General features: G+C 42.4%; 1 protein-coding gene across 1 annotated transcript in view; it reads right to left on the reverse strand.

Moving 5' to 3' along the window:
- Positions 1-8,780: 8,780 nt before the first annotated feature.
- Positions 8,781-15,006, reverse strand: part of SLCO1A2 (solute carrier organic anion transporter family member 1A2) — a 37,218-nt gene continuing 30,992 nt past the window's right edge. Inside the window, exons 13-15 of the mRNA XM_040968355.1 lie at positions 14,310-14,374; positions 13,691-13,808; positions 8,781-9,321 (exon numbers count right to left, since the gene is read on the reverse strand). Of these exons, the coding sequence (XP_040824289.1) occupies positions 9,102-9,321; positions 13,691-13,808; positions 14,310-14,374 (403 nt within the window). The 3' untranslated portion in view covers positions 8,781-9,101. The remainder of the gene's footprint in view (positions 9,322-13,690; positions 13,809-14,309; positions 14,375-15,006) is intronic.

The raw sequence follows: 15,006 nt of genomic DNA on the forward strand, positions 1-15,006 counted from the left end.
ACGCATGGTATCACCAGGATGGACTTGCCGGATCCTGAGTTCTTCATGACCAGCCCTAGCTCTGGCAAACATTTGGTGAGTTATTAAGAGCATGGCAGATTGATACTCATTTCTCTCTCTGTGTGTCCCCATCCCTTCTTCCCTCCCTCTCTCTCTCTCTCTCTCCCTTTTCCTCTGCAATTCTGCCCTGAAATAAATATACATTTTATTTTACATTAAATTAAACAAGTCATTTAGAAAGTGCATATTGGCATAGTGTCATAGCTGACTAGGGGTGGAGGACATCTCCAGGGAGCAGGTGTACGGCACAAGCGGGGTGTTACGTGAGCTGCTGGAACCAGTAGTGTGAGAAGAACGGGACGTCAGCCCAGAACCAATGGTTGTGTTGTGGACGTGAAACAGAGACCTGCAAGGGGGTGAACGGCGTGAGTAATGGAAACTTCGTGCACCGAGGATGGACGAGGGGCGACCATATCACGCTGCTTTAACTAGTTGGCCCCATAGAACTTAATGCCTAGTAGTGGCTTGCCCATCCTTGTTTCTCAGAATTTCTTCAGTTGTTTTAGGCTTCACATAGAAGTAAATGTGAAGGTGAACAGCTAAACCAATCTCCACTTTTTGCTAAATGTTAGTCATTTGGTTGAGTTTGTTGAAACTAGATGAACTTTAGGAGAATCAGCCACCTTACAGTGTTCATTCTTGCAGCCTGACGCAGATGGTCTTAACTCCTAGCTCCTGTAAGGGACCTCCTGGCTGCAGAGCGAAGTGTGCGAGAGACAGAGCGCCCACAGGACGAGACCAGATGCCAGGGTAACGCGGAGGGCTGGGCTTGTTCTTGTACAGCTAGTCCTTCTGTGGGAAGTGAGATATGGAAAGTGACCTAAGGGGCTGAAATATCACCTTTTAAAGGCTCTGTATTACCTTTCACATCACCATAGGGGAAACCAGGCCTCCAACAGCAGGACTTTATGAACACTCTCAAATCATAGCCAGAAATAGCACTATGCAATACCAGTACCATGTCCTGTTACAAGATGTGAAAAACATGTTTGAAATTGTGTGTGCTTGTTTTATCCAGTCACCTTACTGGAATTATCTAATTTTGCTAGATTGCCTAGAATTTCAGGAATATCTGCATGCTGATGTGATGAACAGGTTTTTTTTTTTTCTTATGAATTCTAAGACTTGTTTCCTTGGTCAGGTCATTTAGCATAACATGGAATAGAAGTGAGGTTTGCAGAAATTATCTTCTCAATCCTGACTTCAACAGGGAAGGTTACCAAATTTCTCCTACATGTACAACATTTTCTTTAGATTTCTGACTTTCTGATCATGTCTGTGTCCTAAACAATTAAGTATGGGAATAGTTGTAGGACTTTTTTCTTATTCTAAGTTCACATTTGCTGTCTGATCTCATTCTGTATTTGTAATTTTGACTTATTCCTTGTGTGATTACTCTTACTGCATTTTTTAAAAAGTCATTTATGTGAGACGAACAGATGTCCTTTATTTCAAAATACAGACATAAGGACGTAGTGACGCTTGCCACCCTCACCTTTCCTGCTGCCCAAATTCCCCCCCACACACACACACACACAAAACCTCCTTCCTTCCTTTGCTCTAAACTCTTACAGTGAAAACAGTTTCAGATCACTTCACATTTTCATGCCTGAAACTCCACTGTGTGAGGAATGCAACAAATAGGAAAAAGGGAAAAAAACCACTGTTCCTCAAGAATATAGACAAAATTTGTCTAAAGTTTGTTCTATTCTAGAGAACATTCCATGCGTTGATGGGATACATGTGTGTCCTGTTGTTGTGGAACGAGATGTTCTAAACATCAACTAGGGCCATTTTATCCAAAGTATTGATTAAGTCGACTATTCCTATTTTTTTGTCTAGGTAACCTGCTGATTGATGATAATTCCATGTTTAAGTCCCACGTTAATGCTGTATTGGAGTCTGTATCTTACTTGATCCTTCAACAATTGTTTTGTAAAGCTGGTAACCTGACTCGGTACATGTCCATTTGCTATCGTCACACTTTCTTATTTAATTGATCCCTTCATCAATACATAACACTCTTCCTTGATTCTTCAGATAGTTTTGTGTTTAAGTATTTTGCCTGTTGGAAGAATGGAGGCTGCTGTTCATGATGCATTTCTGTTAGCAAGGAATATCTTTTTTTCATCCTTTTACTTTGTGTGTATCTTTGTTGGTGAAGTGTGTATCTTACAAGAAGCAAAGAGATGGGTCCTGTCTTTTCATCCACTTTGCACTCTTTGTCTTTTAATTGGAGAAAGTAAGCTGTGTACATTCAAGGCTGTCACGGTGAAGTCACAACTCGGCCCTGCCGGTTTCCCATGTCCCTTTGCTTGCTGCAGCTTTCCTTCGTACTTGCACCTTTTCGAGCTTCACGAGCTTTTCCGGTGATGACTGTCGTCTGTCTTGCCCTGGTTCTGTGGGTAGCACATCCTTAAGCATCATTTGTAAGGCTGGACAAGGAACCCACAAGACATGTAACTTACATTTGTTTTTGGAGGGTCTTTGTTTCACCTTTAGTTATGAGAGTTTTACATTGTACAGTATTTCAGGTTGACGAATTTCTTTTTTTTTATTTTAGGCCTGGGACTGTATCTCTCCATTCCACACTAGCCTGCTGGCTTTTGATGAGAAACCAGCTACCAGTCTACCTGGAGAAGCCCTGACGGTAATCTGAGGTTTCTCTTCTGCACTTCAGACTCTTTCTTACTGTGAAAGTTTGACTATAAGATGTCATGGTGAAGATCTTTTCTAGCCATGTCTGTCAGAATTTCTATATGCTTTAATGCATTTGGATACTCCTTTCATATTAGGGACATGTCTTGTCTTTATTTAACTGACTAAATCTAATCCATTTCTTTTTCCACACATGCAGAACCTCCTGGCGCAGTAGAGGAAAGTGGGTGAGACAATTGTTTTCACATTCTCTTTTTCCTTCCAGTATCTGGGGGTAGAGGGGAGATAAAGGGAGAAGCCACACCCAGCTTCCCAACCATCCCCTGATCCCCAATGTAGAGCATGCTCCAAGGATCATGCTCCAAGGATCCTGCTCAAGTGATTCTGATAGTTGAACAGTTCTGTATTGCTGCTGACCTTGCCACTACAATCACGGTGAAATCTCTCCAGACTCCACAGCCTGACATAGTCCACTTTAGAGTCTCTGTTTGCCCAGGTATTTACTGCCAACTCTTTGCTGGGGTAGTTGATCGATTTGTTCTGTCCTCCTTCCTCTGTTATGGTACCAGGTGTCCTCTGCAGGCTCCAGCATAATGCCATATCCTCCATGTGAATGTGGCTATGCTGTCCACTGCTCCATCCAAGCCACCGAGAAAGCCCGCTCTGACACATGCACTCCACGGTCAGATCATGGGATCTGCAATCTCCTCCATAGATGGAGTTTTGAGTGCAGCAATTCAGTTGGCATTCCCAAAGAAACCTCATCTGAGGTGATCCCAGACCTGATGCTTGTATGTGCATGCCAATACAGGATCCAGTACAATCTGTCGCCCAAATCAGCCTGTGTGTGCACTGTTAGTTGCAATTGTTGGGTCAGTTGTCTCCAGCCCTGACTTCTGCACAGACTAATGGGTGTTTCAGTCCAGCCTGATCTGCCTACCGTACACTCGGCCCCCACGCAAACCCAATGGGAGCTGCAGCTTAGTTGAGCAGGCCTGCCTCCTATTCTGGCTCCCATGCTTGCCAGTATGTACAGAAGACTGATCCAGTCTGTCCCATATCCCATTCTGCTCTCATTTATGTCAATGGGCATTAAAGCCTAGTTCAGCCCAGCCAGCCCACTATCCATCCCACACACATGCCGGTGGGTGCCACTGTCTGTCTAGGCATGCCTGTCCCACTGCTGGTTTCCGTGCTCACTAGTTGGAGTGGCAATCCAAGAGGGAGGTGCCCACTGTTTTCCTTCTGGACTCACTCCTGCTCCCCAATCTTGCATTCTGCGTGTGGTTCTGCAGCTTAGCTTGACAGTTTACCCCTCTACCAGCATCTGCCAGCTGATACTGTGGCAAAGCCCATCCAACCTTCACCCACTCTGGTTTTTGCAGGTACCAGTAGGTACAATCTGCCCAACCTGGCTTGCCCCCAATCCAGCTTACATGCAGGCCAACAGGTGTTGTAGCCCTGTCCAGCATCATCTACCCTCAGCCCAGCTTTCAAGCTCACCAGGCTCATCAGCGGAGATCCCTGCAGCCCCTACTGGTTTGCCTGCTTTCCTCCAGGTCTCACGTGCATTCTGGGCCCCACTGTGGACTGGCTGGCATTGCAGCCTGACCTGGCATGACCCACACGTGCTGGCTCTTGGATTTGCCAGCAGGTGATATGAACTGGCCCAATCTGGTTTGCCCCAGACCTGAGTCAAAGGTAAGCCCGTGGGTACCATAACCTGGCCTGGTCTGGGTTGCTTCCTTTCTTGGATTTTGCACTCTCCTGCAGGGACTGTCTCGCAACAGAGGAGTTGCATACGCTTCTTGCTATCTTACAGTAATCTTATGGTCATTTTAAGAGTTAACTTTCAGGCATTTCATCAGAATGTTCCTTTGCACATTCTAATATTGAAATGTTCTGTTCCTTTGTGGGTATAGTGCCAATCTTGTTCGTGTTTCTTGTGTTTCTATGTTTCCTTTTAGGCATTTGTGGAACTACTTGTTGGCATTTCTCATGGCTTTGAACTTTGGAACACATCTCCGTGGTCTAATGAACTCTGCTCCTGTGGTGGATATTGAAAGGCAAGTATTAATTCAGGCCAGGGGCCTCTCTGATCAGTGTATGTTGTATGTACTCGGGCTAACATTCACATTGGCATGGCAGGTGTCGTCTTTTATTAGCAGGTGGAAGGCTAATAAAAAGCATCCATTGATGTGATGCTGTCTACCAAGGTGGTCAGTGCTCAAGGAGACCCTACAGTGGGAAAACCCTACTGATGCTTTCATGAGAATCTGTGTGGTTCTCTGCGTGAGCACAGAATCCCCTGGGAAGACCCAACCCAGGCCCTCAGGGTGTGCTAAGCCTCTGTAGCCAGATGCAAACATACTGAGTGCAGAGACATGCAGCTACACACTGCACACGTTATCGCAGGTACTGTCATCACACACGGGGCTCCCACAATCACAGGGGTACAGAATCTACTATTAGCTCTATGTGGCTGCTCCCTCTCTGGAGAGACCTCAGGAATCTGCAGAGCCAGCAGGCTGCTGCTTTCTGCCTAAGCAACGTAGGTGCAGGCACCTGTGATAGAGGACAGCCCCTCACACGCTTGCATGCCTCCCTTCACATTATAGAAGGCTACAACTCCACAAAAGTATTCGCTGCACTATCTGGTGCATGGTTGGGTGTTGGATCCGGTAGCTGCCCACCAACTGTCCCCGGCTGCTTCATGGTCCTTCCTGATGTTATCTTTCATGTCCACGTTAGCCGCTACTGCTTGAGAGCAAACATCCACAGTTCAGGAAGGAAAAAGGAAAATGGGCAGTTTATCCTCTTGGGATGCCTAGAATTTTAGTTCCAGAAGGAATCCCTCCCTAACAGGAGGTCTTTGCCAATACTTCATTGGCCTGTCTCTCTAGCCACAGCCAGCAGCAGAGGAGCTGTTCCTATATTTGACTTCATTAGTTCCTCAATAAAGACTGGATTTTTCTCTGTTTTCTTAATCCATAGTCATAGTCATTTTTTAAATAATTCATTATATACCCCGTGTTGATATTACCCAGTACTTTTATTAATTTGATGAACTTTCTGTATCTTCTGCACTCACTCTAATAAAAATCATACCAGGTTAAATTCTACTTGAATTCTATGGCTTATAACTTACTATTTTCTCCCCTAGTTACCACAAATACGTTCAAGAACCACATGCAGAAATGAGAAAATATCTGCTGGAGTTCCACAACATTTCCTGTGCTTTGTGGACTGAGTTTCTCCCCTTTTGTAAGACGCATTATCTGATTTAGTAACCTTGTTGTTCTGACATTGTTCTTCATATTTTTACCTGTATTTTATCTGCACAGGTCCAAAGAAATGAAAGGAAGGAAGGAAAGGCCATGTGTGGTTCTTACTGCTTTCCATGGTAAGTGCAGTCCCCAGAGGAAACCACTGAGCAGCACTGCTGTTTTTTCTGTTTTCTTGCAAGAGTTATTCTTTCCCTTTTAATGTCAGGGTTACAGAAAGAGAAGGAGAGGAAAAACAGAGGTATTTCAATCCCAGATGACTGAAATTATCAGGCCTGGGCCACACTTTGCTAGGAGCTTCCACCCAGTCTCCCACATGGGCAGCAGGGACCAAACACATGGGATAGGTTCCACCGATTTGGAAATGGAACAGCTGGAACATGAACCAGCACAAATATGGGTGGTTGGTGTCAAAGGGGTGGCTTTACTCATTGTGCCACAATGCCAGTCTCCTGTTCTGGTTTTTATTCATCTGGCAGTGAACTCTCACAGGCTAACATGCATTTGCAATACAATATTTATATTTTGAAACTTATTTTAACTGCATGCTATTATAAGTGAAGAATGGTTATTCTTCCATATTTAAATTCTTTGAATTTTTAGAATTTTGTGGAAATTGGCATTCAATTGTCTATAGACTGTCAGTAATATTCAATAAGACTATTAGTGATTGAGCTGTTTTGCCATTGCTGTCTTTATTGTCTGCCTGCTGCGCCATCTCTGTATCCTCAAGAGGGTCACAGACTTTTCATAAAAATAATCCTTGTGTTTTTTGAATGCTAGCAGCAGAAGGCCCAAGCACTCAGCACCACTGTTGCTTGCTTGATGTCCCTCACCAGGAAGGACTGAGAGAATTCCATGCTCTGGAGGAAATACCATCTCCCTAGCAGGGTAAGAGTGAGCCTCAGGCATGGATGCATTCCAGACTGCATCTCTGAACGGGCCTTGCTCAGACCCTCCTTAGTCCCCCCTCATCTATCTGTTGGGGTGACTCTTAGCTTGCCTTCAGGACAGGCCTGCCAGTCCCCTAAAAGGCTCCTGAGTTCCAGGTCATCCCTTCTGCTAATTCTGAGTCTAGTTCCCACTTGCCTTCTACTCTACACCAGTTGTCTCCAGCTCGGATTCCCTGATTTCTCCAGGCCCGGTGTGCTCCAGATCTCACACTCACCATCACCCACATCCTCGGAAGCCTAAGATTCATGTAATGAGGATCGCTTCTATGAAAAATGATGGAAAACTCACACTAAGAAAACTCTGCTTCCTGCAACCTTCTCATACAAGTTGACATTCTCTCACAGAACTCCAGACAGAGTAAGTCCTTGCTCTTCCTTTCAGATTCTATACTATTCTGTTTACTGCCCTCCGTTTTCATGTCCATCTGTGACAACCTCTTACTGATGTGGCCATATGGCCATCCCGAAGTGAGACTCGTTTTCCCGTGATCTTAGTTCCCCTCTCGTGTGTTAGCACTATCTGTAGTGTTGTTTATAAACACCTGCAGATGGAGTCTGACTTCCTCACTAAGCCAATTCTTCATTTTCCTTTTAAATGCCTTTAACCCAGTCTTTCTCTCCACATCTGTGCTGTTTGTTCATGCAACATGTGCACAGCATTCAGGAAAGCACATCCGCCTGCAAAATATGTGTAAGACATCCTTCAGTTGACTGGCCTGCCTTTGTCCAGCTCCTATTTAAAAACGATCGGAACCTGTAAGTCTCTCACCTCTCCTCCATCATGTGCTATCCCTACAGGCACTCAGCCTTCCCCCCCACCATTATGGCTTTCTAGTCACTTGTATAAGCCCTGTCATTCCCAAGGGAGGGAGGAGCAAGTGTATACACACAAACAGGTATACATCTGTCTACTCCCTTGAACCAGAAGGCCTAAATTGTCTTGTATCACTAGAATCTTGGCCTTCTTTGATTGAAACACTATTTTCTTATATCATGCAGGTACTTAGTACACCATGAACTTCATTCAGGTTCATATTTCCTAAATACTTGTGTGTGATGAATTTTGGAAATCTGATGTCTGTTCCAATCCAGGACACAGGGTGACAGGGCAAGACCTGCTCCAGCAAGGGCAGAGCCACCTTGGACACAGCCCCATGCCGAGCTCTCCAACGGGCTTCTCCAGTGTCACTCGGACTCAGGTATTTGTCTTTCAGAACAACTTTTTACTAGAAAAAAATTAAAAGTCCAACAGTCTTTGCTACAAGATTTTTAATGATCTGATTAAATTAGTTCTCTGAACAAAGGAAGTCGTGAGTACTAACAGAGAACTGCAAGCAGGAAATTGTACTTTATTGAGAAATCCATTTAAAAAGTACATCTGAAATGAAGATTAAGAATTAAAGAACAATTGCTAGATAAAATATTTTTACCAGAAAAAGGTAGTTCTCAAGGTAATAACTTCGATTAAAATATCTAAATGCTCATATAAACAGAACTGAAATTTCAGTCTCTGAATGTCTTCATATCAAAGTATAAAGTCAACAGATTTAGATAGGTTTTCATTTAGGAAATTTTAAGACTGTTTGCATGGGAGGTACTCTCTTAATTTGCCAGAGCTAAAAGAAGATGGCTGGGCCTGGCATGTTAGCCTCACGGCTGAGGTCCTCACCTTGCAAGTGCTAGGATCCCTATGGGCAGTGGTTCCAATCCCGGTGGCCTTGCTTGCGGCCTGGGAAAGCAGTTGAGAATGGCTCATAGCCTTGGGACCCTACATCTGCTTGGGAGACCCAGAGGCAGCTTAGGGCTCGTGGCTTCAGATTGGCTTAGCTCTGGCCATTGTGGCTGCTTGGGGATAGAAGATCTTCCTCTGTCTCTCCCCGCCCTCTCTCTTGCTATTTTAACCTACATTATAGCATCAATTCAAAACTTCTCTCTAGAGGGGGCTGTCACAAATGTTCCTCCAAGCAAAACCTCAAAGGCCATCATATTTCAGAAGTGCCATAGGTGAACATTTTTGTAGTGAGTGAAAGTAGTTTAGCAGGATTCTTGTACATAAGAGAAAGTTACCTGTGGTACCCCTATGGATTCTGAGAGAGCCGTTGTCCAGCACATTGTCCACATCTAAGAAGGATGATGTAGCAGTGCACTACAGTTTAGTTTTGAATTCCTCCTCATCCGAGCTCTTGGGACGTTGGTGTACCTCTTTGCACTCATTTGCCTTCTCTGTAACCTTGCTCTCCACGAGTTCAGTTCCTGGAGGGGCATCTTCCCCAGGCAGACGGCGGTTCTTCAGCAGGAAGAGGAGGCACGCGGCTGGAATGAAGCTGACTCCTCGCAGGGCTGCGGGCAACCCCAGGTAGATGTGTCTATTTTGAAAAAATACATATAATATTAAATCTGACACTAACGGTACGGTTAGTACAGACAAGGGTTCCTATTTTGCCCATGTTTTATTCCCTTAGCATGACAGCTGCTGGTTCCTGTAATGTCAGTCTTACGGGAGTAAGTCCGTTGTTCTCTCATTTCCAATGCTAGTTTTAAAAATTGTTGAGCAGTGCTCGCTTCGGCAGCACATATACTAAAAATTGTTGAGCAGAGATTCCATTCAGAAAAATCTAAATTTGCTCTTATATTTCTAGTTTTTTTGTGATGGTTTTACACTATTTGCATTGATTAGAACCTAGATTTCATACCAACAGTTATCGGCTTATTGTAGCATTTTTAGGAATGCTCAGTAGATTTGCTCTACTAATCATGTTAAATTCAATATGATAAAAACCTTTGAGCGTGGTGTAGGAGATCCTCTATGAGATCAAGTTCTCTGTTCTTAGTCCTAAATGTTTAAAATATCCTGCATCATTTTGCAGCTTGTTAGAGGAGCATCCCCATGTTTCCACACTTACCAGGCATTCGTAGGGTATAATGCAGGAGCAGGCTGTTTTCCCCCACACCGATGCATCCTTGGATTTGTAAAACATTGCATTTGCTACTTTTAGGTAGAATTTATACAGATATATATCTATCTCCCTACGATAGGGATAGATATGTATGTGTGTGTATCTATATATCTATAATATATATTATAGATATATATCTATATATCGTAATATATAGATATATAATATATAGATATATATCACATAGATAATATGATATATATATACACACACACCCCTGAGATAGGGAGATATATATACACACCTTAGGGATTATTATACATAATATATATACTACATACACTGCACATATTGTATATGTATAGTGTATATACAAAATGTATACTGTATACAACATTTACAATAAGGTGTGTGTGTGTGTATATATATATATCATATTGCCACCTTACATTCATTTATTGTGCTGACCTAAACTGGATATTAAGATGGTACTAATGGGTCAATTGAATTGAAACCCACATTGAGTTTCTGGCTTCAGCCTAGCCCCACTCAGACTCTGCCTTTTGGATGAACTAAAAATTAATGAATATGTTTTAAAATTCTAAAATAGGTTTTCCAAAAATGTATATTCTTGGGATGCTTTAAACAATGCTAATTTTTTACTAAAAGTAATCTTTTCTTACTGTGCCTTCAGAAAAAAGTTAATGCCAACTTAAAATCTAAACATCCAAAAAACATGAAAATAGAACAGCAGAATGAAAAAAAACTTTGATCAGAGAGACTCCCCGACGGTTGGTGACTGGGTATGCTAGTTGTGACCAGGGAAGGTGATGGGCACGAGACGAGGGAAGCACCTTCTCGGGGGACAGTTGGAAAGAAACCTGCAGAAGAGACACTGTGACCAAGCTTGAACACGGGGCCAGGTGGGACACACCATCGCAGATAGGATAATGGCCAACGTGTTCCATTTTGAGTACTGGGGACACGAGCTTTGGACTGGTGCTGGAGCAGGGGGCAGAGCACCCACATCTCATCTGGGGGAGAATCACATCTGTATGCCTCTATGTCCTGACCTAGGAGCCTGAACCAGTGAGGAGCCAGCATCATTTCAAAGTCGAAGGATGGTATAGCAGCCTTGGCGTGTGTGAAGAGCAAAGCCACAGGTAATAGTGCTTGACTTGGAAGCTTGTGGACTGCTGTGGCTTCAGGAGAAGTTTTCAGCCAAGCCAGGGAGTGTAGTGTCCCTCTGTTATCATGAGAGAAATGGCCACTGCTTTCCCCACCGTAGAGAGGGATGCCCAGACCTACTGGTCTAGAATGTGACCTAAAGGTCACTGAAAGTGGGCAGTGCTCTATCAGCGCCATTGACTGGGGGATACTGCATTTTGTGAAATATGTATGACTTATTTGTTTAAAATACAGATTCAGAAACAGGGGCTGCTACTACCTCATCTCCCCTGTATTACCATGGCATGTTTTCCTTTTTGCTTTATAAGTTTAACACTCCAATCAAATAATGATATTTCATAGAAAATAGAAGGAAAGGAAAAAATGAAAATCCTGCTATTACTCAGGAAAATATACAGTCTGTAAACAGTTATTCCAAAGATGTCAGTCTTTTATAAAGATTATATTTCTCCACACTGTGTATTATTTGTCATAGATCAGAGAACATACATTAGTCAAATAAGTCAGTGCCGAAAAGACTAAGTGTCTAACTTCATCCAGCTAGTTGCAAAAGACAGAGTTTCATAGTGTATGTGTACCACCATTTTCCTTATCCAGCCATTGTCGACAGGCATCTGTGTTTCGTATCTTAGCTGTTGTGAGCTGCACTGATTATAAACATGGAGGTAAAAATAACAATGTGCTGCTTCATTTGCAGATACTGCCAGGAATGGGGTGGCTGGGTCCTAATTTGAGATCTGAGAAATCTCTGTACTGTGTTCCGTTAATGCTGCCTTGTTTCCATGCCACCTTCTTTCCCCTCACAGCCTCTCCTGCATCAGCCCTCTGATTTCTGTAGGATACCCATTTTTACCTGGGTGAATAGGAACCTCACTGTGGTTTGCAGTCCCCAGGTAGGTAAACTGAGCATTTGTTCATATATCTGTTAGCTATTTGGAATTCATACAGTGAAAAGTGTCCATGTCTGTTGCCTATTTTCAGAACTGTGCCATTTTGCCATTGAATTTCTTGTTCTTTTTACATCCAGGATATTAATCCTCTATCAATGGCTTATGAGTCTTTCCAAAAAGTCAGCCTATGTCCATGGCAATGAAAGCAAGCAAACAAATCCCATCCTATCAAGCTAAAAAGTGGCTGCACTGCATCGGAAATCCTCAAAAACATGAGTTGGAAACAGAATGGTATAAAATATTGGTAAACTATACCACTGATAGGGGATTAATATCCTGGATGTATAATGAACTCCAGAAATGCAATAGCAGCAAAATAGTCTGATTATAGGCAAAGGACAAAAACAGACCATTTTCATTGTATGGATTTCAAGTGGCTAACAGACATAGGAATAACTGCTCAGTTTCTCTACCTACCTGGGAAAGGTGAATAGAAATCTCAGGGAGGTTCTAGCTCACCCATGCTTTAAGGCAAGAAAGCAAATGCAGAAAGCAAAGAGCAGTGAATGTTAGAGAGGATTTGGGGGAAAGGTTACCCGAAATCCCTGGTGATAGGAATGTAAGCTAGTGCAATTTTTTGGAGGTCAGTTTTGGGATTTGAATATAAATCTACATGACCCAGACATCTCACTCCTGGAATTACCCAAACAAGATGAAATCAGCATATGAAGAGTTGTTTGTGCTTCCAGCTCAATCTATAGCTCCTGTGATATAGAATTAACCCATATTTTCATCAGTTGATGACTGCATTAGGAAAATGTGGCATATACATACTATGGAATACTACCCCAGCCAGGAAAAAACTCGAGGCCTGTCTTTTGCAACAAAATGGTGAAAACTGAAAACCATTATTCTTAGATAAATAAGCCTGTCTCCTCAAAAAAAAAAAATGTGTTTCTCCTGATTTGTGCTAATACACAGGTTGCAAAAAAATAGAAGTATTGACATCTTAAGATTTGATTACTCTATACAGCCTCTCTGTATACTTTTAGGAACACTATATACTTCTGATTCGTTGAAATCTGTATGCAGTGGAGTATTAAGTGTCTGATCCTGAAGTGAAATGATAGGAAAGATGTTTTAAATGCACAGGAAGACAAAAGGACAGAGGGAGGCGAGGAGGAAACAAAGGCAGGGCAAAGGTTGGGTGAGGAGTGTCACTGCTGCTCCTAAACATGCAGTGACTAGTCAAATGTAGTTACTTCATATAAATAAAGTTTTAAATATTTTGCTTGAAATAACACCTAAATGAATACTCCTCATCCCCTCCAATGCCCTGTTTTGTAGAGTGTCAGCCTGATGTGGTGACGGGCACGAGCTGCGTGGGAGAACAGAAGCAGGTGGCGAGAGGAAATGAGGCTGCAGCCTGGCAAGGTGACCAGTGCAGGATGGAAGGGAGAGGGGCAGAACCCTGTCCTCAGGAAAGGCCGCTGTTCCAGAGCTGATACCTCCCTCGTGTGCTCTCTGCTCACAAGAGCCCAAAGTGTAGTTTGAACGGCTGCACAGGGAAACCCTTTTTGCTTATACTTACAAGCTTGAGAGACCGTGGGGAAACAAAGATCTAGCATGGTAAGGAACGGAGGTGAGTCGTCACTGTCTACTTTGAAAATCAACAACAGGCGTACTTGCCATGGACAAATTTTAAAAATGCAGTTAAGCTACAGTCTATGCTTGAAGTGCTAAGGAAATAGTACCTTTACCTGAAATTAATGGAGTCATAAAACCTGCATGCTCCTGGCTCACCACACTTCAGAGTTCCCCACTGTAAACACGTGGAATCAATCAAAGCTCCAAAATAGATTGGTGCAGGAATTCCAGCTGCAGTTAGGAAAGGAAGGGAAAACATCAACAAAGTGATTAAGACAATGTACCTTAAGTTTCCCTATTTGTACATCAAATGAAGTTTAACATGATAAAAATGTATTAAATTTTCTTTCAGCAATTATAAATTTTACCATAAAGTTTGTACATTATTTTATTCATCAAATTAGTCTTCATAAAGTTGATGCAAAAATCCTTAATTGACTATTTTACATGCTATATGTTTTCTTAAGTGTTTGGGGACAGTACTGAGTACATATCAAGAAATAATTTCCTGTTCATTTTCTTTTCAGGTCTCTGATAAGAAAATGGGGTATTTGGTCAGAACAACATTCCAAGGACAGAGGAGACCCTCGCTTATCTTAGGTACTTCATTTGCATACTAATTGCAAGATGCTTTTTACAAACAAGGGATTTTTGCTAGAATATTATCTTAAGGTGACATTTCATTTACTTAATACTGGCCTGATTTGATAGTGAAAAAATATCTATTTTTACCAAATACTCTTGTGCAAAATGCATGGACCCCCACACCAAGGGACTTCTCTTCAGAACTGATGCACCTAGAAAATAAATTTTTAAACAAACGAAAACATTTAGCAACTACTATAATCTCCTTTTAGACTTCTCGTGTGCTAGTAACGTGGAGCATCAGAAAATCTACTTGGGTCGTTATTACTTGTAGCTGACACCCAGGAGCCCCATTTCTGATCATTGGCCTTCAGAAAAATAGCAATATTTGAGAAAACTTCATCTCTACTCCAATAGCCTATGGTGAGTGGTAGTTCCTGATTTTGAAGGATGATTCAGCTCAGAGTAAGAACAATGCAGTTCCAGCCATGTTCAGATGAACAAAGTGAAGGAAAATTGAGAAATTACAAACATAGGAAAACAAAAACTCAGATTAGAGGTTAGAAAGCCAAAGCAACCTATTTTAATTCCAGTAGTTACAGAGAGAATCTTCCATTGTCTCCAAAAATTGTCCTTTTTCCGCTGTTGCCTAGAAATTCCTGTAAATGAAACGGAGACCACAATGCTCCCAGCAGGCTTTTCGCTGTCTCATTCAGCAGCGTCATTCAACCTGCCTGGAAATGTTCCTGTATTAGCTAATTTCCTTCCATCTCCCTGATAACTCAAAAGCAAGAAAATTAAGGTACCTTTCTTCTCAAAAAGCGATTATGCATTTTTACAAGTT

The sequence above is a fragment of the Ochotona curzoniae genome, unplaced genomic scaffold, assembly GCF_017591425.1.
Source record: "Ochotona curzoniae isolate NIBS_2020 unplaced genomic scaffold, NIBS_Ocur_1.0 contig_1482, whole genome shotgun sequence".
Lineage (NCBI taxonomy): Eukaryota > Metazoa > Chordata > Mammalia > Lagomorpha > Ochotonidae > Ochotona > Ochotona curzoniae.